Here is a 24,175-nt window from a genome sequence, read left to right on the forward strand (position 1 = left end):
GGAAGACATGGAAGAGTAGATAGATTTTGAGAAGAAAGCAGAAAAATGGAAGAAAGTTAAATGTAAAAAGTTAATGCTAAAAATGGATGGAAAGAAAAATAGCAAATGGATAAGCTTGCCCTGAATATATAGTTAAGAGCACAGACAGAAGGAAGTACAGCCAGAGACTGGGAAAAGATGGTTTGAAAAACAAAATCACCAGACAACAAAAGTAGGGGATTTCAATTTAGTAATTGAATTATCAGTTTTGAGAATTTACATTACATTAGTGATTTCTATTCCGCCAATACCTTGCAGTTCAAGGCGGATTACAAAAGAAGTTATCTGGCCATTTCCAGAGGAATTGAACAGTAGAGCGATTTGCTACAGAGAGTTAGGATGAATCTTGCGGTGTTAGTTTGTCTTTCAGGATGTCTTGAATAGGATGTTTTTTATTTCTTTCCTAAACAATTTGTAGTCTGTAGTCGCTATCAGTAAATTGGTAAGTTGGTAGTCTAGTTTTACTGCTTGAGTGGCTAGAAGGCCGTCGTACAGTTTTTTTCGTTTAACGTCTCTGACTGGGAAGGGGGGGGGGGGTGAGTGAACGGTTTGTGCGTTCTCCTGTGTCTGGTTGAGGTAGTTTGGATTAGGCAGTTGTTTAGGTTGCTGGGCTGTCTCCGTTTATGGTTTTAAATAGTAGGCAGTAGAATTTGAATTTTACTCTTGCTTGTATTGGGAACCAGTGTGAATCTAGGTACGCTGCCGTGATATGGTCATCTTTCCAAAGTGAATAGATAAGTCTTAGTGCCATCTTTTGAACAGTTTGTAGTAGTTTTATCATGCTTGTGGGGCAGGGGAGATAGAGTATGTTGCAGTAGTCTAGAAGATCTAAGACTAGGGACTGGACCAGGAGCTGGAATTGTGTTGTAGAAGAATTTTTGAACCTGTCTTAAGTTTCTCATGACCCCAAATGATTTTTGTATTGTTTTGTTGATTTGTGGTTGCATGGTACAGCATCTGTCAATTGTCATTCCAAGAAGTTTTAGAGTGGGTTGTATAGGGCAGTGTTTTTCAACCTTTTTACACCCGTGGACTGGCAGAATTAAAATTATTTTGTGGACCGGCAAACTACTAGGACTAAAATTTAAAAAACCCGTTTCCGCCCCATCTCCGCGAGCTCGGTCCCCGCAAATCATCTGATCCCATCCACAAAAGTCTCAGTTATGATTTTATATTGAATGTATTTTATTAAAGTATAAAAAGAAACAATATTCTGTACAATTGTCATTTTATAAATACAGTGGAACCTTGGTTTACAAGCATAATTCGTTCCAGAAGCATGCTCGTAAATCAAAATACTCGTATAGCAAAGCGAGTTTCCCCATAGGAAATAACCGAAACTCGCTTGATACGTTCTCACCCTCCAAGGCCAGCGGCACTGCTCCCCTCCTGCGCGAACCGGTACCCCCTGACCGAACAACTTGAAACTTACCCCCCATCTGGCACCGGCACGCAGCCCACAGGACGTACCGGTGCTACTTGAAAAATTTCCTGCCTCTGCCGGGCCTTGAGCATGCATCGGCGCATGCTCAAGGCCTTCTAATTCTTCCTCTTGCCGAGATTCTCGGAGAGCGGCACCGGCATGTCCTGTGGGCTGCGTGCCGGTGCCAGATGGGGTAAGTTTCAAGTTGTTCGGGCAAGGGATGCCGGTTCGAGCGGGGGGGTGGGGGGGCAAAGCTGGTTCTCTGAGGCGGGGGGGGGGGGGGGGGCTGCTCGCAAATCGAGTCAACACTCGGTTTGCGAGAATGTTTTGCTCGTCTTGAAAACACTCGCAAACTGGGTTACTTGCAAATCGAGGTTTGACTGTACAAATAATACAGAGCAAGGATCAACAAAACCCATCTCCCCTCCCCATATATCCCCTCTACTATCAAGACAACTAAACAAGCCAAATTATTACAGAATGCTACACAGAAATATCATGCTAACAGAATACTGCAGTCACACATGACATGAATAGTTTAGGGGAGTGCAACTACCCCCTAGTCAGAGAGTGCCCTAAGCCAGCTGGAAGCTAAAGAAGCACTGCCTGGGCTTTGGAGTCCCCAGTTATGTCTAACACCAGCTCTAGTAGGATATATATTTCAAATCTGATATATTCTAATCACAAAATAGAAATAATTTTTTTTTGTCTACCTTTTTGTCATCTCTGGTTTCTGCTTTCATCTTCTTTTCACTCTCTTCCTTCCAGCGTTTGCCCTCTCTGTCTCTTCAATCCAGCATCTGCCCCTTCCATCCACTGACTGCCCTTGCCCTCTTCCATCCAGCCTGTGCCCCCTCTCTCCTTTTCACATGATTCATTCCAGCTTCACTGCTCTCATTTTTATCTCTCCTATACCAAATCACAGAAACATAGAAGATGACGGCAGAAAAGGGCTACAGCCCATCATTCTGCTTACCCACCCCCTGTCTATGCCCTAATGACCCAATTTCCTTATCTTGACCCTCGTAGGGATCCCACATGGGTATCGCATTTATTCTTAAAGTCTGGCACGCTGTCTGCCTCGATCACCTGCACTGGAAGCTTGTTCCAATGATCAACCACTCTCTCTGTGAAGAAATACTTTCTGGTGTCGCCATGAAATTTTCCGCCCCTGAGTTTGAGCGGGTGACCTCTTGTGGCCGAGGGTCCCTTGAGAAAGAAAATATCATCTTCCACTTCGACACGTCCCGTGAGGTACTTAAATGTTTCGATCATGTCTCCCCTCTTCCTACGTTCCTCAAGAGTGTAGAGCTGCAATTTGTTCAGTCTCTCTTCGTACGAGAGACCCTTGAGCCCCGAGATCATCCTGGTGGCCGTCCGTTGAACAGATTCAATTCTGCGCACATCTTTACTGTAATGTGGCCTCCAGAATTGCACACAGTACTCCAGATGAGGTCTCACCATGGCCCTGTACAAAGGCATTATGACTTCAGGCTTTCGGCTGACGAAACTTCTATTGATACAACCCAATATCTGCCTTGCCTTAGATGAAGCCTTCTCCACTTGATTGGCAGTTTTCATGTCTGCACTGATGATTACTCCTAAATCTCATTCTGCTGAAGTCCCAGTTAAAGTTTCTCCGTTCAAGAAGTACGTCCTGCATGGATTTCCGCATCGTTGTTCCTTTCTGCTGACCCCTTCCCATCAATCTCTCTACTTTCTCATGCCTGTCTCTCCCCTTCCCCCCTCTAATCTCCCTGCCAGCTGTTTCCTTCCTTTTTTTCCTTCTCCCTTACCTCCTCCTCCTCCTGTCCAGCAGTAACTCTCTTCCCTTCCTCCCCTCCAAGCAGTATCTCTCCTTCCCTCCAGGTCCAGTAGCAGCTGTCCCTTTTTTTCTCTTGCCCAGCAGCTTCCCAGACTCCTTTCCCTCCTCCCCTCCCAGCAGCATCTCTCTTTCTCCCTCTCCAGTAGCAGCTATCCCTTTTTTTCCCTTGCCCAGAAGCTTCCCAAACTCCAATAGTGGCTTTCTCCCCTCCCAGCAACTCTCATTACTTCCCAGCGCAGCGATTCAGGAAGGCAGCCTCGGGTCCTTTGTTGGGTCGCGCCGCCTCTGAAGAAAGAGGAAGTTGCATCATCAGAGGCAGCCGCAACTCAGCAAAAGCCCCAAGGCTGCCTTTGTGAATCACTGCGCTGGTAAGTAAAGGAGAGCTGCAGAGAGGGGAGAAAGCCACTGTCAGAGGCTCCCCATGATCTCTCCAGCCCAGTGCGGACCAGATGAAAATAACTCGTTGATCTTGCTGGCTCTGTGCGGACCGGCACAAATTTCCTGTGGACCGGCGGTTGAAGAACAGTGGTATAGGGTATGTGATTGAGTTTATAACTAGATTTGTTATAGTTGGGGTTTTATTATTTTCGAGGAGAATGAATTTTGTCTTGTCTGGGTTCAGTTTCAGTTTGTGATTATTCATCCATGTTGCAACTGTTTCAAGTGTCTTGTGTAGAGTGTCTGTCTTGGAGGACGTTGGTTGGTCAAAAGGAAAGAGAATGGTGATGTCATCTGCATAGCTATAGGAAGTTAAGCCTAATTTGTCCAGGCAGGTGCCAAGGGATGCAAAGTAGAGATTGAAGAGAGTTGGGGATAGTTGAGATCCTTGGGGTACGCCGCAGGGGTTGGACCATGGTTCTGATTTTTCTTTGATCAACTTGACTCTGTATATTCTTGATTGTAAGAAGCCTTGAAACCATGTGAGAACCTTGTCTGTTATTCCTATTGTTTCTACTATTTGTAATAAGATGTTGTGGTCCACCAGGTCAAAAGCTACGGTGAGATCCAGCTGTATAATCAGCATTTTTTTTTACCTGTACTGAGGTGTTGTCTAGCTGTGTCCAGGAGGGAACCCAGTAGAGTCTCTGTGCTGTAGTTGGTTCTGAAACTCGATTGTGTAGGATGGAGTATGTTGTGGTTTTCTAGGTAGTTGATGAGGAGTTTGGCTATCAAGCTTTCCATTAGTTTGACAGAGAGTGGTATTGAGGCTATGGGTCTGTAGTTGGATGTTTGGTCTGTTGCTCCTTTAGGGTCTTTTAGGATCGGGATGATAATTTTGCTGAGGTCTTGCAGGAAAAGGCCATCTGTGAGCATGGTTTGTATCCATTGTAAGAGGAGAGCGCGGAATTTGGTGCTACAGGTTTTTAATAGGTATGGTGGGCAGTGGTTGAGATCACAGGTTGCGTGGCTGTATTTTTTTGTAGAATTTGTTTAGGTCAGACCATTGTATTGTGGGGAAGTGGGACCAAGTTCTATCTGCCGCTGCTGAATCTTTTTCTGTGGTGGGCATTGTGATCTCTTCTAGGTGGGTTGGGCTTCCTGAGAGGGTGGACCTGGCAGTTGTAATTTTGTTTTTAAAGTATTCTGCTGTCTATATTTTGTACTGTTCAGGAAGAAATGCATTTGTTTCCATTTATCTAGGGTTGTACTGTATGCAAAGTCTTGCATCCTAGGGTTTTGTTTGTATATATTAGTACTTTAAGTATGTGGTCCCATATATGCATAGGGGTTATCTGTGTTCTGCATGTGTGACCAAGGCCAGATGCTCTGGTAGGAATGAATGTTGAGAAGCATACAGTGTGCTTTGTGTAGTTTAATTTTGTGGTTAACTATTATGTGGTGTTAATAAGATTATATTAACATAGAAACATAGAAATAGACGGCAGATAAGGGCCACGGCCCATCTAGTCTGCCCACCCCAATGACCCTCCCCTACCTTTCTCTGTGAATAGATCCCACGTGTCTATCCCATTTGGCCTTAAAATCAGGCACGCTGCTGGCCTCAATAACCTGAAGTGGAAGACTATTCCAGCGATCAACCACCCTTTCAGTGAAAAAGAATTTCCTGGTGTCCCCGTGCAGTTTCCCGCCTCTGATTTTCCACAGATGCCCCCTTGTTGCCGCGGGACCCTTGAAAAAGAAGATATCTTCTTCCACCATGATGCGGCCCATGAGATACTTGAATTTCTCGATCATGTCACCCCACTCTCTGCGTTCCTCGAGTGAGTACAGCAGCAACTTATCCAGCCATTCCTCGTACGGGAGATCCTTGAGTTCCGAGACCATCTGGGTGGTCATTCTCTGGATTGACTCCAGTCTCAGCACATCCTTACGGTAATGCGGCCTCCAGAATTGCACACAGTATTCCAGGTGGGGCCTCACCATGGATCTATACAATGGCATAATGACTTCAGGCTTACGAAACTCCTGCGTATGCAACCTATGATTTGCCTTGCCTTGGATGAAGCTTGCTCCACTTGATTGGCAGTCTTCATGTTCTCACTGACGATCACCCCTAAGTCTCATTCTGCTTCAGTTCTTGTTAGGATCTCGCCATTAAGGGTGTAAGTCTTGCATGGATTTTGGCTGCCCAGGTGCATGACTTTGCATTTTTTGGCATTGAAGCTGAGTTGCCAGGACCTAGACCAGCGCTCCAGTAGGAATATGTCGTGCATCATGTTGTCGGACATTGAATTTATGTCTGTTGTGCTTTTGCCCACTACATTGCTTAGTTTGGCGTCATCGGCGAATAATGTTATTTTATCTCGCAGCCCTTCTGCCAAGTCTCTTATAAAGATGTTGAATAGGATCAGGCCCAGGACCGAGTCCTGCGGCACTCCACTGATTACCTCCATCATTTCGGAGGGGGTGCCGTTCACCACTACCCTCTGAAGCCTACCTCCAAGCCAGTTCCCAACCCATTTCGTCAATGTGTCGCCCAATCCTATAGAACTCATCTTGCTCAGCAACCTGCGGTGTGGTACGCTATCGAATGCTTTACTGAAGTCCAGGTATACGATGTCCAGGGACTCCCCAACATCCAGCTTCCTCGTCACCCAGTCAAAGAAGCTGATCAGGTTGGATTGGCAGGATCTCCGCTTAGTAAATCTATATTGACGGGGATCCCGTAGATTCTCCTCGTTCAGGATCGTATCCAATTGGCGTTTGATTAGAGTTTCCATTAGTTTGCACACTATTGATGTGAGACTCACCGGTCTGTAGCTTGCTGTTCTGGAGCCTTTCTTGTGGAGTGGAATGACGTTAGCCATCTTCCAGTCCAACGGGACGTTACCCGTACTAAGGGAGAGATTGAAGAGCGCGGATAGCGGTTCCGCCAAGACATCACACAACTCCCTGAGCACCCTGGGGTGTAGGTTGTCAGGCCCCATTGCCTTGTTAACCTTAAGCTTTGACAGCTCGCAGTAGACACCGCTGGGTGTAAACTCAAAATTACTAAACAGGACATCTGCGTCAACTCTTGTCTGTAGTTGAGGGCCGAGTCCTGGCGCCTCGCAGGTGAAGACTGAGCAGAAGTATTCATTTAACAGTTGGGCTTTTTCCGAGTCCGCTTCTACATAGTCTCCGTCTGGTTTCCTAAGAAGTACTATCCCTCCTGAGTTCTTATTTCTGTCACTGATATACCTGAAGAAGGATTTATCTCTTCTGGATGTGTGTATATATATGGAATGGTATTACAATTTTGAGCAGGGACTGTTTTCTTACTCTTTGTGACTCTGTACAGTGCTGCGTGCATCTGGTAGTGCTATAGAAATAATTAGTAGTAGTAGTACTATACGTGGGGATGGGGGTCTGGGGCGGAGCTTTTGGGCCCCCCTCCAAACAAAAAAAGCGTTCCACTGCCTATGCCTAGAATGACTATTTGAATAAAGTTGGGATTAAGTATGGTAACATCTATGAGGTTAAAATAACCATGTGGATCTCTGGAATGGTGTCTCAGGGTAAGAAAGTATCTATACTCCTAGCCTAAAGCACAGTTACTTACTGTTAACAGGTGTTATCCAGGAACAGCAGGCAGATATTCTCACGAATGGGTGACATCACCAATGGAGCCCCGATACTAACTTTAACAGTGCATCGCCACTTTAAGTCTTTAGAAAGTTCGCGATAGCCCGAACTGTGCATGCACAAGTGTCTTCTCACCCAACGTAGGGCGCACGGTCCCTCAGTTAAGATAAGCCTGGACTTTAATCAGACTGTTCTGATTTATATTTTCACTTTTTTTTTTCCAGTTTATGTTTTATTGTTAATTTCATTCATTGATTTGCCCCTTGTTTTGTTTTTAACATTTAAATTTCTCCAAAATTCTACTGCTCAACGGTTCCTCCTTTCTGCAGCTATTCCTATCTCTTCTTTTCTACCTTTCAAAGTCCTTAGATCAATGTAGTCTTGTTAGAATATTTATTTTCTTATTTTTTCTTCTATTTCTATTTCTTACTTTTATTACTCAACTAATTGTTATTTTTCCAGGTACTTCAGTTAGATTGTAAGCCTTCGGGACAGTAAGGGAATTTCTAAGTACCTATTCTTTATTTATTTATCTTATTTTTATTGTATCCTTTAATTTATATTTCTCTGTAAACCTATATTACTTATAATTTTAATGCACACTATTGTCTATTTTCTGTAAACCGCTTAGAATCCTAACGGAGTTTAGCGGTATATAAGAAATAAATTACATTACATTAAAAAAAAAAAGCCAGCTAAGAAGCCAACCCAGGGAGGTGGGTGGGTTGTGAGAATATCTGCCTGCTGTCCCTGGATAACACCTGTTACGATTGTAACTGTGCTTTATCCCAGGACAAGCAGGCAGCATATTCTCACGAATGGGTGACCTCCAAGCAAACAGAGATGGGATGGTGGGAGTATTGGCCTAAGAAAATAAATTTTGTAATACATACTGGCCAAAGTGCCCATCCTGTCTGGAGAAAGATTCCAGACAATAGTGAGAAGTGAATGTATGAACTGAGGACCAGGTAGCAGCTTTACAGATTTCCTCAATGGGCGTAGATCTAAGGAAAGCCAAAGAAGCTGCCATAGCTCTAACTTTGAGGGCTGTGAAACGACTCTCCAGTGCCAGTCCAGTCTGAGCATACCAGAACGAAATGCAGGCAGCCAGCCAGTTGGAAATCGTTCTCTTGGATACAGGATGCCCCAACTTGTTTAGATCAAAAGAGATGAAAAGTTGGGGAGATGTTCGTTTTGGCTTTGTCCAGTCAATGTAGTAGGCCAAAGCCCGCTTACAGTCCAAAGTATGCAAAACAGTTTCTCCAGCATGAGATTGAGGTTTAGGAAAAAACACTGGTAGAACAATTGACTGATTGAGAAGAAATTCAGTGACAACTTTTGGAAGAAACTTTGGATGTGTATGCAGAACCACCTTGTCATAATGAAAAACTGTGAAAGGTGGATCTGCTACTAATGCTTGTAACTCACTGACTCTCCTGGCAGAGGTGAGAGCAATAAGGAAGACCACTTTCCAGGTAAGAAACTTGAGATGAGCTGTGACCATTGGTTCAAATGGTGGCTTCATTAAACTGGAAAGAACATTAAGGTCTCAGACGACAGGTGGAGGCTTGAGAGATGGTTTAACATTGAAAAGCCCTTTCATGAACCAGGAAACCAAAAGATGAGCAGTGAGATGTTTTACCTTGACTGGCATGTGAAAAGCAGTAATAGCACTGAGATGGACTCTGATAGCTGTAGACTTGAGACCAGAGTCAGATAGATGAAGATAATCCAACACCAATTCCACTGCCAAGGATGTTGGATCATGATGATGAAGAAGACACCAGGAAGAAAATCTAGTCCAGTTTTGTTGGTAACATTGCTGAGAGGTTGGTTTCCTGGACGCATCAAGAATTTGACGAACAAGTTGAGAAAGACGTAAGACAGATGAATTCAGCCCGAGAGAAACCAAGCTGTCAGGTGTAGAGATGTAGAAGGGATGTAGAAGCGATTCCCGATTCTGAATCAGCAGGATAGGAAATATTGGAAGAGGCATGGGCTCCCTGGAGATGAGTTGAAGGAACATAAAAATTGCCGCTGCTGGTTCAGACCAGTGGTCCATCGTGCCCAGCAGTCTGCTCATGCAGCGGTCCTCAGGACAAAGACCAGCACCCTAACAGACGAGCCCTACCTGCGTACGTTCTGGTTCAGCAGGAACTTGTCTAACTTTGTCTTGAATCCCTGGAGGGCATTTTCCCTTATAACAGACTCCAGAAGAGCGTTCCAGTTTTCTACCACTCTCTGGGTGAAGAAGAACTTCCTTACGTTTCTACAGAATCTGTCCCCTTTTAACTTTAAAGAGTGCCCTCTCGTTCTCTCTACCTTGGAGAGGGTGAACAACCTGTCTTTATCTATTAAGTCTATTCCCTTCATTATCTTGAATGTTTTGATCATGTCCCCTCTGTCTCCTTTTTTCAAGGGAGAAGAGGCCCAGTTTCTCCAATCTCTCACTGTACGACAACTCCTCCAGCCTGTTAACTATTTTAGTCGCTCTTCTCTGGACCCTTTCGAGTAGTACTGTGTCCTTCTTCATGTATGGCGACCAGTGCTGGACGCAGTACTCCAGGTGAGGGCGCACCATGGCCCAGTATAGGGGCATGATAACCTTCTCTGATCTGGTCGTGATCCCCTTCTTTATCTTTCCTAGCATTCTGTTTGCCCTTTTTGCTGCCGCTGCACATTGCGTGGATGGCTTCATCGACTTGTCGATCATAACTCCAAAGTCTCTTTCCTGGGAGGTCTCTCCAAGTACCGCCCCAGACATCTTGTATTCGTGCATGAGATTTTTGTTATCTACATGCATCACTTTACACTTATCCATGTTGAACCTCATCTGCCATGTTGATGTCCATTCCTCGAGCATCAAATGGATGGCTCACTACAGGAGCCTAGCAAACAGAAAGAGTGGAGAGCTATGTATGTTAACGCACACAGCCTAGGGAATAAATTTCTAGAACTAGAAACAGAAATAGTTAATGGAAACCTAGACGTAGTAGCAATATCCGAAACATGGTTCACAGACTCTCATGGGTGGGATATAACTATACCAGGATACAACCTGCTTCGACAAGACAGAGAGGGTAAGTTAGGAGGAGGGGTAGCACTTTACATCAAAGAGAACATCAAGACTACCAGGATCACGGATGTCAAGTATACTGGGGTGAACCTGGCCAGAGGGAGAGAAAAATGCCTGTACCTTGGTGTGGTATACAGACCTCCAAGACAATCGGAGGACAAGGACGCAGAATTAATCGAAGACATTGAGAATATCACCTTACGGGGGGACGTCGTTCTGATAGGAGACTTCAACATGCCTGATGTAGACTGGAACACACTCTCAGCGACAACTTGTGATAGCAGGAGGATATTAACGTCCATGAAGGGAGTACGGCTCAAACAAATGGTACTAGAGCCCACTAGGGCCCAGGCCATCCTGGACCTGGTACTTACGAACGGGGAAAGCGTCTCGGAGGTCTCGGTGGGAGAAACGCTAGCCACCAGTGACCATAACATGGTATGGTTTAACCTTAAGAAAGGCTTCCCCAGGTCACAAACAAAAACAAGGGTACTCAATTTCCGAGGCACTGACTTCGCACGCATGGGAGATTTCGTCCATCAGACGCTGCAGGTTCAAGAAGTAACTGATAATGTGGAAGCTATGTGGTCAACCTTGAAATCGACCCTTCATGAGGCAACTAAACGCTACATAAAATCGGTAACCAAACAGCAAAGAAAAAAGAAACCCCAATGGTTCACTGATGAGGTCTCTTACCTCGTCAAAGAGAAGAAAAAAGCATTTCTCTCATACAAACGCACGGGATAAAAGAAGCAAACATTGAATACAGGACAAAGTCTGCAGCGGTCAAAACAGCAGTCAGGGAGGCCAAACTTCGAATGGAAGAAACTCTAGCGAAGAACATTAAGAAAGGGGACAAATCCTTCTTCAGGTACATTAGCGACAGGAAAAAGAACACAAACGGGATAGTACGCCTTAGAACGCCAGAAGGGAACTATGTGGAAACAGATTCTGATAGGCCAAACTACTGAATGATTACTTCTGTTCAGTCTTCACCTGCGAGGCATCAGGGCACGGGCCACGGCTGGAAGCAAAGCAAAGCATGGAAGACCCATTTCAGAATTTTGAGTTCACACCAACTAATGTTTACAGAGAACTGTCAAGACTCAAGGTGAACAAAGCCATGGGACCGGATAATTTGCACCCAAGAGTGCTCAGAGAGCTATGCGATGTTCTGGCGAAACCGTTAGCCATGCTCTTCAATCTCTCCCTAGGTACGGGGAGAGTCCCCCTAGACTGGAAAACAGCCAACGTTGTTCCTCTGTATAAAAAGGGTTGCAGAGCAGAGGCTGCGAATTACAGGCCAGTGAGTCTCACATCAATAGTGTGTAAACTCATGGAAACTCTACTTAAAGGTAAATTGGACACGATATTGGATGAGGGAAATCTGAGGGATCCCTGTCAACATGGATTCACTAGGGGCAGGTCATGCCAATCCAATCTTATCAGCTTCTTTGACTGGGTGACAGGAAAGCTAGACTCGGGAGAGTCTCTAGACATAGTGTACTTGGATTTCAGTAAAGCTTTTGACAGTGTCCCGCACCGTAGACTATTAAGCAAGATGAAATCGATGGGGTTGGGTGAGAAACTAACTGCATGGGTCAATGATTGGCTGAGTGGAAGACTTCAGAGGGTGGTGGTCAACGGCACCCTCTCTGAGACATCGGAGGTGACTAGCGGAGTGCCGCAGGGATCAGTCCTGGGACCATCCCTTTTCAACATATTCATAGGGGACTTGACCCAGGGGCTTCAGGGTAAAGTAGCGCTGTTCGCTGACGACGCCAAACTGTGTAATATAGTAAGTGAAAGCAATCTCAAGGATAGTATGACGCAAGATCTGATCACGTTGGAAAACTGGTCCTCGACATGGCAGCTGGGCTTCAACGCTAAGAAGTGTAAGGTTATGCATCTCGGCAGTAGAAATCCATGCAGAACATACACCTCGAATGGAGTAGCACTAGCTAGGACTTCAGAAGAACGGGACTTGGGAGTAATCATCAGTGCAGACATGAAGGCTGCCAAACAAGTAGAGAAGGCCTCATCCAAGGCAAGGCAAATGATGGGATGTATCAAGAGAAGCTTCGTCAGCCGCAAACCTGAAGTCATAATGCCACTTTACAGATCCATGGTGAGACCTCATCTGGAATACTGTGTGCAATTCTGGAGGCCGCATTACCGTAAAGATGTGCTTCGAGCCGAGTCGGTCCAGCGGATGGCCACTAGAATGGTCTCCGGAGTAAAGAGTCTCTCATACGAAGAAAGACGGCAAATTGCAGCTCTATACTCTAGAGGAGCGCAGGGAAAGGGGTGACATGATTGAGACATTTAAATACGTCACAGGTCGAGTCGAGGTGGAAAACGACATATTCGTTCCCAAAGGACCTTCGGTCACAAGGGGGCACCCGCTTAAACTCAGAGGAGGGAAATTTAGTGGTGACACCAGAAAGTACTTCTTCACGGAAAGGGTGGTGGATCATTGGAACAAACTTCCGGTGCAGGTGATCAAGGCCACCAGCGTGCTCGACTTTAAGAATAGATGGGATATCCACGTGGGATCCCTACAAGGGTCGAGCAAAGGAACTAAGTCATTAGCACTCAGAGTGGGCAGACTTGATGGGCTGTAGCCCTTTTCTGCCGTCATCTTTCTATGTTTCTATGATTATATCACATTGCAGATCTTCGCAATCTCCGTGTCTTCACTACTCTAAATAACTTTGTATCGTCCGCAAATTTAATCACCTCACTTGTCGTACCAATGTCTAGATCATTTATAAAGATGTTGAAGAGCACGGGTTCAAGCACTGAGCCCCACGGCACCCCACTGGTGACACTCTTCCAGTCCGAGTATTGTCCATTTACCCCCACTCTGTTTCCTATGCTCCAGCCAGTTTTTAATCCACGTGAGTATTTCACCCTCGATTCCATGGCTCGCAATTTTCTGAAGTAGTTGTTCATGCAGAACCTTGTCAAACGCCTTCTGAAAATCCAGATATACAATGTTGACTGGGTCGCCCTTGTCTATCTGTCTGTTTACTCCCTCAAAGAAGTGCAGCAAGTTCAAACACAATCTGCCTTTGCTAAAACCATACTGGCTGGTCTTCATCAGCCCATGTCTGTCAAGGTGATCAATAATGCGGTCCTACATCAGCGACTCTACCATCTTTTCCGGTACCGAGGTCGGACTCACCGGTCTGTAGTTTCCCGGATCTCCCCTCGAACCTTTCTTGAAGATCGGCGTAACATTCGCCACCTTCCAGTCTTCCAGAATCTTTCCCAATTTGATCGACAGATTGGCTATTAGTTGAAGCAGTTCAGCTATGGTCTCTTTCAGTTCCCTTGATGACCCTCAGATGGATGCCATCCGGTCTCGGGGATTTATCGCTCTTAAGCCTATCAATCTGCCTACACACCTCCTCTAGACTGACCGTCAATCCTGTCAGCTTCCCATCTTTGTTTCCAGCATATAGCCTGATGAGTTCCGGTATGCTGTGTACATCTTCGGTAAATACAGACGCAAAAAAAGTGTTCAATTTGTCAGCGATTGCTTTGTCCTCCTTTAGCGCTCCCTTTATTCCATGGTCATCCAACGGTCCCTACCGCTTCCTTCATGGGTCATTTCCCCTTAATGTATCGAAAGAAAGGCTTGAGGTTCTTTGCCTCCTAGTCCTTTTTGGCCACTTTTACCGCCTTATAGCACCTGCATCGATGTTGTTTTTGCTTGTTCCAGTTTTCCATTCCTTAAACTAAGTTTTCTTGTCTCTGATCGCTTCCTTCACCTCTACAGTGAGCCACGTCGGTTCTTTGGTTTTTTTTCTCTTGGATCCTTAGTTGATACGCAGTATATGTAGATTTTGTGCCTTGGTGACTGTGTCCTTAAAAAAGGGACCAAGCTTGCTCTAGCGTTTTTACAGTGCTTATCCTCTTCTTAATCTTCTTCCATACCATGAGTCTCATCCCTTCATAATTCCCTTTTCGGAAGTTCAATGCCGTGGCTGTCGTTTTGGACCAATGTTTCTGCCCGGCGTCCAGATCAAAGTGGATCATATTATGATTGCTGTTTCCCAGCGTCCCTTCTACTTCTACATCTTGTGCCGGTCCTCGCAGGCCATTTAGAATTAAGTCACGAATTGCCTTTCCTCTAGTATTTTCCTTGAGAAGTTGTTCCAGGAAGCAATCGCCTACAGCATCCAAGAACTTGGTCTCTCTAATGCAGCTGGAGGTGCCTAGGTTCCAGTCTATTCCCGGATAGTTGAAGTCACCCATTATAACTGTGTTGCCTCCCTTGCAGTTGTGTTTAATCTCGTCCGTCATTTCTCCGTCAATTTCTTCGTACTGCCCCGGGGGTTGGTAGTAGATGCCAATCTTCGTTTTCAGGCCATTTGTTCCTGGAATTTTGACCTATAGACTAACTTATCCATCAGTTGTGGCATGTTCTCTCCAGTAGATTCAATTCCCTCTTTGACGTATATGGCAATGCCCTCACCTTTTTGAGCCACTCTGCCTCTGCGGTATAGTTTGTATCCCAGTAGCAGTGTCCCAGACGTTTTCCTCAGTCCACCATGTTTCCGTGATGCCTATGATATCAACGTTATCTTTTTGTGCCACAGCTTCTAGTTCACCCATCTTATTTCTAAGGCTCCTTTGCTCGTGTACATACACTTGAGTTTGCGGCCTGTTCCTTTAATGCATTTCCTTCCCTCTTGCGTCCTTTTCGATCTGTCTTGCCTGTAATCCAGTGAGTCTTTTCCTCTATCTTCATGCACAGTATCCTCTAATGTTGTCTGGGCCACCGTGGAGCAATGAGAATCATGGTGGCTGCTTCCCTCTTGACCTTGAATAAGGTTCGCAACATGAGAGGAAGTGGAGGGAATGCATACAGAAACAGACCTATCCAATAAGTCTTGAACAAAACTGGGGCAGCTTGCGATTGTGAGGAGCCACAAACAAGTCCACTTGAGGAGTGCCCCATTGAGCAAAGATGGACTGGAGAGTTGCAGAGTCAAGAGTCCATTCGTGAGGTTGAAGAATTCTGCTGAGGTTGTCTGCTAGGGAATTCTTCTCCCTTTGAATGTAGACTGCCTCAAGAACAGATTGCGAGCTGTCGCCCAAGCCCAGATTTTCTGGGCTTCCTGACACAGCAGGAGAGAGCCCATGCCTCCTTGCTTGTTTATGTAGTACATTGCTACTTGATTGTCCATGCAAAGGAGGAGGACCTGAGGGCAAAGGAAGAAGACCTGAGGGCAAAGAAGATGAAGAAAAGCCTTGAGGGAATTCTAAGAAATTGATGTGAAATTTCCACTCCCTGGCGGTCCAAAACCCCCGAGTCTGCAGATCGTCCGTATTTGCCCCCCAGGCATAAGGGGATGAATCTGTGGTGATGATCTTGTGGTTAGATTTGAGGAGGGAATCTACCATTGAAGTTACCGCAGAAGAGATAATGTCACAGATATGTTGTGAGAGATGATCCGTTGCTTGAGACCACTGGGAAGCCAGAGTCCATTGAGGAGTGTGAAAATGTAGTCTTGCCAGTGGTGTGACATGGACAGTTGAAGCCATATGGCCTAGAGCAGGGGTAGGCAATTCCGGTCCTCGAGAGCCAGAGCCAGGTCAGGTTTTCAGGATATCCACAATAAATATGCATAGGATAGATTTGCATCTCAAGGAGGCAGTGCATGCAAATCCATCTCATACATATTCATTGTGGATATCCTGAAAACCTGACCTGGCTCCGGCTCTCAAGGACCGGAATTGCCTACTCCTGGCCTAGAAGAACCATCATGTGTGTGGCAGAGATGGTTTGAAGAGGAAGCAATTGCTGACAGAGACAGATGGGAGTCTGAAGTTGATCTGGAGGAAGAAACGCTCTCATGAGAGTGGTGTCTAGGATTGGCCCAATGAATTGCAGATGTTGGGTTGGAATGAGATGTGATTTGGGGAAGTTGACTTCGAATCCTTGAATCTGGAGAAAAAAGATGGTCTGAGATGTTGCTTGGACCACTTCCTGAGATGAGCCTTGATCAACCAGTCGTCCAGATAAGGAAAGACTTGAAGGCCATGTGATTGGAGAGAGGTGGCCACCACAATTAGGCACTTTATGAAGACTCTGGGAGAAGATGCCAGGCCAAAGAGAAGTATCTTGTATTGATAATGACAGCTATTGATTTGAAAACTGAGGTACTTCCTGGAAGCCGGATGAATTGAGATATGTGTGTAGGCTTATTTGAAGTCTAGGGAGCATAGCCAGTCGTTCTGATTGAGGAGAGGATAAAGCAGGGCGAGTGACAACATCCTGAATTTCTCCTTGACTAGAAATTTGTTGAGAGCTCTGAGATCCAGGATGGGTCTCAGTCCTGTCTTCTTGGTGACTAAAATAATGGGAGTAGAATCCCTGGGCCTGCTGATCGAGGGGAACTTCCTTGATGGCATTCAGCAGAAGGGATTGCAACTTCTGAAGAAGGGAGGACTGTGCAGGGTCCAAAACAGACTCTCTTGGAGGATTGTCTGATGGAAGAGTCTGAAAATGGAGAGTAACCCTGACGAATGATGTTGAGGACCCATAGGTCCGATGTGATGAGTTCCCAACGACTGATGAAAAGCTGAAGACAACCTCCGATGGGCTGAGGCAAAGGATGAGAAATGCTGAGATTGGCTATGCTCCTGAAAAACAGGTCAAAAAGGCTGTGTAGATTTAGGTGGAATAGCCTGCTGTTTTAGCTGGGGCTGACGGAGTTGCTGCCTCTGCCTGTGAGGTTGAGACTGAGGTGGTGGCATAGGCTTTGCAGCAAAACGACGCCGATATGAAGACTGTTGTTTGAAAGGGCGAACAGGTGGAGGCTTTTACTTGTCTTTAACCAAAGTATCCCACCTGGTTTCGTGAGCTGATAACTTTTGGGAGGTTGTATGTAAGGAAACTCCAGAAAGTTCATCGCCCAAACAAGGAGCATTAGCAAGACTCTGAACCAGGCTAGGCGTCGCATTGCCAAAGACATAGCCGCAGCATGAGATGTTAGCTCATGAGCGTACCATGTATTTGCGCAGCTGTAGCAGGTCAGAAATGTAATTTTGAAAAGCAGGTAATTTGCAATCAGGTAAGTACTTCTGAAAAGTGGCCACTTGGGTAACTAAATGCTTAAGATAGAAAAGAAATGGAAAGCATAGTTACCAGACTGATTGGCAAGCATGGCATTCTGATATAATCGTTTGCCAAAACGGTCCATTGCCTTACCCTCTCTGCCAGAAGGTACAGAAGCATAGACACTGGCTCCAGCAGATTTTTAAAGTGGGAGCCATTGGCAAAGTATTGTAGTGTCTAATTATTATTTTCCCCTATAAACATGCACATCCGGGAAGGGGGATGGGTAGAAATCTGTTAGGATAATGAATTTAAATATAATGTACTGACTGAGGTTTATTATATAAATTTTATGTGTTGGGCATTATGATTGTTTAGGAGGGAAGGGGGACTAATTCTGAAATAGATATTAACGATATATTAAGTGTGATATTGAAGTAAAAAATGTTGTATTTATTGTTACACTTATTATAAGTTTGAAAATAATAAAGAACTGGGGGGAAAAAAAAGTGGACTCCACCAGGAGAGACTCATGGGGGAGTTGAGACTTGTCAAAGCCTGGAATGGGTACCACCCTATATAGCGAATCCAGCTTGCGAGGAGCCATAGGGATGGTCAAAGGAGTTTCTAAGTTCTTGTAAAAGGTCTCCCGCAAGATGTCATGAAGGGGAAGCCAAAGAAACTCTGTAGGTGGCTGCTCATAATCTAATGCATCCAAAAGTTGTTTAGATTTTTTTGAGTCAGCTTCAAAAGGTATAGAAAGCGTCTCTGCCATGTCTTTTAAAAATTTTGAACAAAAAGACTTATCCATTCATTGAGAAAGGTCTTGAGAAGATGAAAGTTGAGAGTCTTCATCTGAAGAGACATCGTCATCAGAAAGAACAGGCTCTTCAGAATTACCCCAGAGATCCGAATCTCGAGTGGGTGTCTAGCACTGGGTATCGATGATTCCGTATGTTTCATCTTCCTCAAAGCCTTACCCGATTTGACCGACATCGTCTCGGGAGATGTTTGGGAAGAACGGTGCTGAGCTGTCTCAGACATCGAGCGTTTAGCCAACTCAGACGGCGCCAAGGAAGATTTTTGCAATGTTGACGCAGAGGCAGCAATTATTGGCGCCGATATGGAAGACTCAGACCGGACTGGCACTGGAGGGGCCGGTGTCGCCATAACAGGGAGTAAGACCTGTAATTGCTCCCTTAACTCCTCTCGCAGCTCCCTTAAAGCCTCCTCTTTGCTGCCTTAGGTCGGGCACTGGTACCACTGGCTTTTTTGCCAGTACCGTTGGTGCCGATCTGCGCTCCGGCGATGAGGAGGCCGATGTCGAAGAACTCACCGAAATAGGAGCCGATCGTTTCTTGGGTCTCCTCGAAGTCTGCAGGACTTGGCTCACTGACTGCTGAAGTGACCTGGGAGCCCGAAGTGGTGGGGGAAGGCTTCTTAGCCGGCTTACCCACTGCATGCGACACCAAAAATGAATCCATCGACGTCGAGTGTTGCGATATCGACTTCGGTGCGGATTCTGACGTCAATGCTGCTGTCGAATCACCCTCCATAGCGGAACCAAAGAGGAGACGGTGTTGAATCAGACGATTTTAAGGGTCCTCTTCTGGAATGAGGAACAACGAGTGCACGATTCAGCCCTATGCTCCGGCCCCAAACACTGGAGGCATCAGCGATGCGGATTTGTAATGGAAATATGGCGAGCACACCGTCCGCACTTCTTAAAACCCATCTGAGGACAGGACATGGAGGGAAAAATGGCCTTGGCAAAATCGAAAGTCGAGGCACAAGGAGGAAAACAGGCCCTGCCATATTGAACTCGCAAAAACGAAAAAAATAAAAAAATGGTGTTTTTTTTTTTTTTTTTTTTACTATAAAAAAGAAAGAAAACAAAAACTGACTAAAAAGTCAAAAAATAAGCCACATGAGCGGGAAGGCAGCGAAAAAAATATCAACAGCCGTTGATGAAGCGACTTCGTAGCTTCGCGGAAACTAAGAAACTGAGGGACCGCGCGTCCTACGTTGGGCGGGAAGGCACTCGCACATGAGCGGTTCGGGCTATCGTGAACTTTCTAAACACTTAAGTGGTGATGCACTTTTAAAGTGGTCCATACCAGGGCTCCATCGGTGATGTCACCCATTTGTGAGAATATGCTGCTTGCTTGTCCTAGGATAAGACTAAGTATCTTAATAAAAAATTTGGCCTGCGACTTAGCCTGTGTTTTAGATTTCAGCACCTTATGTGATTGAGTTTGACACCCCTGCCTTAGAGGGAACATTGCGTACTAGGTATGTGCCTGATCTTGTGTTGTTAAGAGAAGATCCTGCCCCATGTGCCAGTCTTACCCTGTTCCTGGACCTGCCCATGAGACACCTGCATGGCCGAAGGTGCCTGGGAAAAAGCATTGAGGACAGCAAGCCCTCCATCAGCCAGGCCCGATGTGGGCGCATACATCACTGCATGAGGGCTTGGGTACATCACGTGACCTCCCACCGTTGTTGGCACTGTGGATGTCATGATCGTCGCTGGCAATGTTACTGCAATTTTAACCAGAGAGAAATTACATAGTATGTTACTATTACATTCTTTGTCATTCAAGCAGTATCTGTTAAATACTTCCTTTTTTAAAAATTGCATATTTAGTATAAAATTGCTGCTGTTCTAATGCTGTGCTGTTGTTTCAATGCAAGACACAGAGCTACCGCTAAGAGGCATTAACAGCACAAATATAAATGTTTCTGTCCATTCTTCTTATAATACTATTATCTATAATCTAAAGGAGTTAAGTTTTTTTTCCCTTATTGACTAAGATCTGCATCATCTCAAACCCTGCGAACTTGCAGTACTTTCCTGACTATATGCACAGCACAGCTCCGTTTTCTTCCCAGTCAAATATATTCCATACCTACATTAAATGCATAAAGCACAGCAAATATCTCTCTATGTAATCTTACATGCACACAGTGAACACTGAAAAAAAACCAACTCATTAGTCAAAAGAGCCAAAGATCAGCAGTACAACGATAAAAGATTTATTTTGAGAGCCATACCCTGCGCCCGCTTGCGCTACGACCCATCCTGTCTGGAGAAAGACTCCAGAAAGTAATGTGAGCTGAATGTGTGAACCGAGGACCAGGTGGCAGCTTTACATATTTCCTCAATAGGGGTAGATCTAAAGAAAGCTAAAGAAGCTGCCATAGCTCTAACTTTATGGGCTATGACATGACTCTCCAGTTGCAGTCCAGCCTGAGCGTTAACAGAACGATATACAGGAAGCTAGCCAATTGGAAATCGTTCTCTTGGAAATAAAATGCTCAAACTTGTTATGATCATAGGAGACGAAAAGTTGAGGAGATGATCTGTGCAGCTTTGTTCTGTCAAGATAGTAGGCCAAAGCACGCTTGCCATTCAGAGTATGAAGAGCTGCTTCTCCTGAGTGAAAATGAGGCTTAGGAAAAAGTGGACCAGTGGAGTGCCGCAGGGCTCGGTCCTGGGTCCTCTCCTTTAACATATTCATAAGGGACTTGACACGAGGGCTACAGGGTAAAGTAACGTTATTCGCCGACGATGCAAAACTGTGCAACATAGTAAGTGAAAGCTTTTTACAGGATAGTATGACACAGGACCTTCGTACGCTGGAAAACTGGTCCTCGACCAGGTATGGCAGCTAGGCTTCAATGCTATGAAATGTAAGGTCATGCACCTCGGTAGCAGAAATCCGTACAGAACTTACACCCTAAATGGAGAAACATTAGCCACGACCTCAGCAGAACGAGATTTGGGAGTAATCATCAGTGCAGACATGAAGGCTGCCAAGCAGGTAGAGAAGGCCACATCCAAGGCAAGGCAAATGATGGGATGTATCAATAAAAGTTTCGTCAGTCGGAAACCAGAAGTCATAATGCCGCTGTACAGAACCATGGTGAGACCTCATCTGGAATACTGTGTGCAGTTCTGGCGGCCACATTACCGTAAAGATGTGATTAGAATCGAGTCGGTTCAGCGGATGGCCACTAGGATGATCTTGGGGTTCAAGGGTCTCTCATACGAAGAGAGACTGAGCAGACTGCGGCTCTACACTCTAGAGGAACGCAGGGAGAGAGGGGACATGATTGAGACATTTAAATACATCACAGGACGTGTCGAGATGGAAGATGACATCCTCTTCCCCAAAGGACCCTCGACCACAAGAGGGCATCCGCTTAAGCTCAGAGGAGGGAAATTTAGTAGTGACACCAGGAAGTATTTTTTCACGGAAAGGGTGGTAGATCACTGGAATAAGCTTCCGGTGCAGGTGGTCGAGGCCACCAGCGTGCTTGACTTTAAAAGTAAATGGGACATGTACGTGGGATCCCTACGTAGGACGAATCACTAGCATCTAGACTTATCGGGGTGGGTCAGTAGAGTGGGCAGACTTGATGGGCTATAGCCCTTTTCTGCCTTCATCTTTCTATGTTTCTATTTAACTGAACGGTAGCATATAATACACTTACAAGGATATCTCAGGTAAAAAGTTGCCCCTAACAGAGTGACCCCTGGTCTCAAAAGAAGAACTTCTCGATGGCGTTTTTGAGTCTCTCTTGAAAGATCAGGGTACATTTGAATTTTTAATCCTAAGAACTCTTTCTGTTTATTTTTAAAGAAAAGCATCAATAACCATCCTTTATCAATCGAGAGAGCTACAATTAATATCAGTGTGGAAGGTGTTATGTCCTTATTGGACGTCTCCAAGATTTCCGATACATTTAGAATTGCTTGATCAGGTTTTTCTGTAATTGAGGCCCATTTTTATTTGGAAGTTAGTAAACTTGAGAAAATGGAGGTAGTGTTTCTTCAGAAACTTGTAAAATTTCTACTAGGTATCTCCTAAGCATCTCCCTAGGACGTTGTCGGAGTTACCGGAGAGTTGAGTCAGTTCAGCGAATGGCCACTAGGATGGTCTCAGGTCTCAAGGATCTCCCGTATGAGGAACGACTGGGTAAGTTGCAGCTGTACTCACTCGAGGAAGGCAGAGAGAGGGGAGACATGATCGAGACGTTCAAATATGTCACAGGCCGTATCGAGGTGGAAGAGAATCTCTTTTTCTTTAAAGGACCCACGGCAACAAGAGGGCATCCGTTGAAAATCAGGGGTGGGAAATTTCATGGTGACACCAGAAAATATTTCTTCACCAAAAGGGTGGTTGATCGCTGGAATAATCTTCCACAACAGGTAATTGAGGCAAGCAGCATGCCAGATTTTAAGAAAAGATGGGATTGGCATGTGGGATCTCTTCATGGAGGTAGTTAGGGGGTGGGCCATTAGTGTAGGCAGACTAGATGGGCCATAGCCCTTTTCTGCCATCATGTTCTATGTTTCTAATCTTGGAAAATTAATAAGTCTCAAATTATTATTTCTTGAGGCATTCTCAAGCATTTCCAGTTTCTTTCTAAGATTAACATTATCCTTGACTAGGGCCTCTTGCAATTGTTTAGAAGCTAAAACATCTTGGTCAAGCTTTTGTACTAAAATTTTTGAAGTAGTCTGATCTTCTTTTATATCTTTAAACTCCTTAGTATGTTGAATCAATTTGTTCTCTATATAGTGGAAATTGGGGCTAATAGTTTTAGCAAAATTAGCCACTAAGTCCCATAGAGACTCTAGAGTCACCTGAGTGGGCTTCTCCCATATAGAATTTTTTGTTGAGTTTAGAAATGCTCACCCGGAAGGAAAGTTCCCTGGTTTTGTCCCTTCTGGTTTATTCCACCTCCGCTTGTTAACAAAGCCTCTGAATCTTCTGCAGACTTTCCCTGTACAGGGAGTTCTGCCTCCATGCTCTCCACAACGTTGTAAATTGCCTTAGGAGTAAGGTCCGCCCCCAGCTCCGGGGTTACCTCACCCCTTGGAGAACTGGTGATCCGAGGCTGCAGGGGTGGCGCTCGTACATCTGGACTCAAGGTGGTATCCGGCCCAGGAGGTGCAAGCTCAGTCTCGCTCAACCCTGGTGCCCTCAGCGGGCTAACTTCAGACGTCGGATTAGTAGCTCCCAGCATCCGCCGCAACAGGTCTTCAATATTGCCGAGAGTCGGCACAACAGAGCACTGCGAGGCACCTAAAGCGCTCTTGCCTCTCCTCTTTGGCATGGTAAAGGAATTGGAACGCAAAAGCCTCCATAACAGGAAAAAACAAGGAGATCCGAGCAGTAAGGTGCGTACTTCTCAGCACATCTTAGCAGCAGCCATCTTGGATCCTTTCTGCTGATAACATTGTTGAGTGGCTAGTTTCATGGAGGCTTCAAGAATAACTTGCATCGGCTGAGAGAGGTGAAGCTCAGCTGCAGCCCAAGAGATACCAAGCTGTCAGACATAGAGACTGAAGGTTGGGGTGTAGACGTGCACCCTGACTCTGCGTAAGAAGAAATGGAAATATCGGCAGATGCATTGGCTCCCTGGAATTGAGCTGAAGGCCACCTGGAATTGAGCTAGGGCTACCTAGGAGCTATGAGGATCATGGTGGCTGACTCCTGCTGGACTTTGAAGACAGTCTTGAGAATGAGAAGAGTAGGTGGAAACGTGTAGAGAAACTTGTGTGTCCAATCTAGCAGAAATGCTTCTGCCTCCAGCTGGTGAGGTGAGTAAAGTATGGAGCAGAACTGGGGCAACTTGTTGTGGGGAGATGCAAATAAGTCCACCTGAGGAGTGCCCCACTGAGCAAAGATGGGATAGCAGAGT

General features: G+C 45.4%; 1 protein-coding gene across 2 annotated transcripts in view; it reads right to left on the reverse strand.

Annotated features, from left to right (window-relative positions):
- The window catches only part of SRF (serum response factor), a 243,291-nt gene that overhangs the window by 41,914 nt on the left and 177,202 nt on the right, over positions 1-24,175 (reverse strand). Inside the window, exon 6 of one of the 2 annotated variants that reach the window (XM_033937483.1) lies at positions 19,811-20,002. The exons of the other annotated variant lie outside the window; for it this stretch is intronic. Within the exon in view, the coding sequence (XP_033793374.1) occupies positions 19,811-20,002 (192 nt within the window). The remainder of the gene's footprint in view (positions 1-19,810; positions 20,003-24,175) is intronic. 2 annotated transcript variants of the gene reach the window in all.

The sequence above is a fragment of the Geotrypetes seraphini genome, chromosome 3 (genome assembly GCF_902459505.1).
Source record: "Geotrypetes seraphini chromosome 3, aGeoSer1.1, whole genome shotgun sequence".
Taxonomy (NCBI): Eukaryota; Metazoa; Chordata; class Amphibia; order Gymnophiona; family Dermophiidae; genus Geotrypetes; species Geotrypetes seraphini.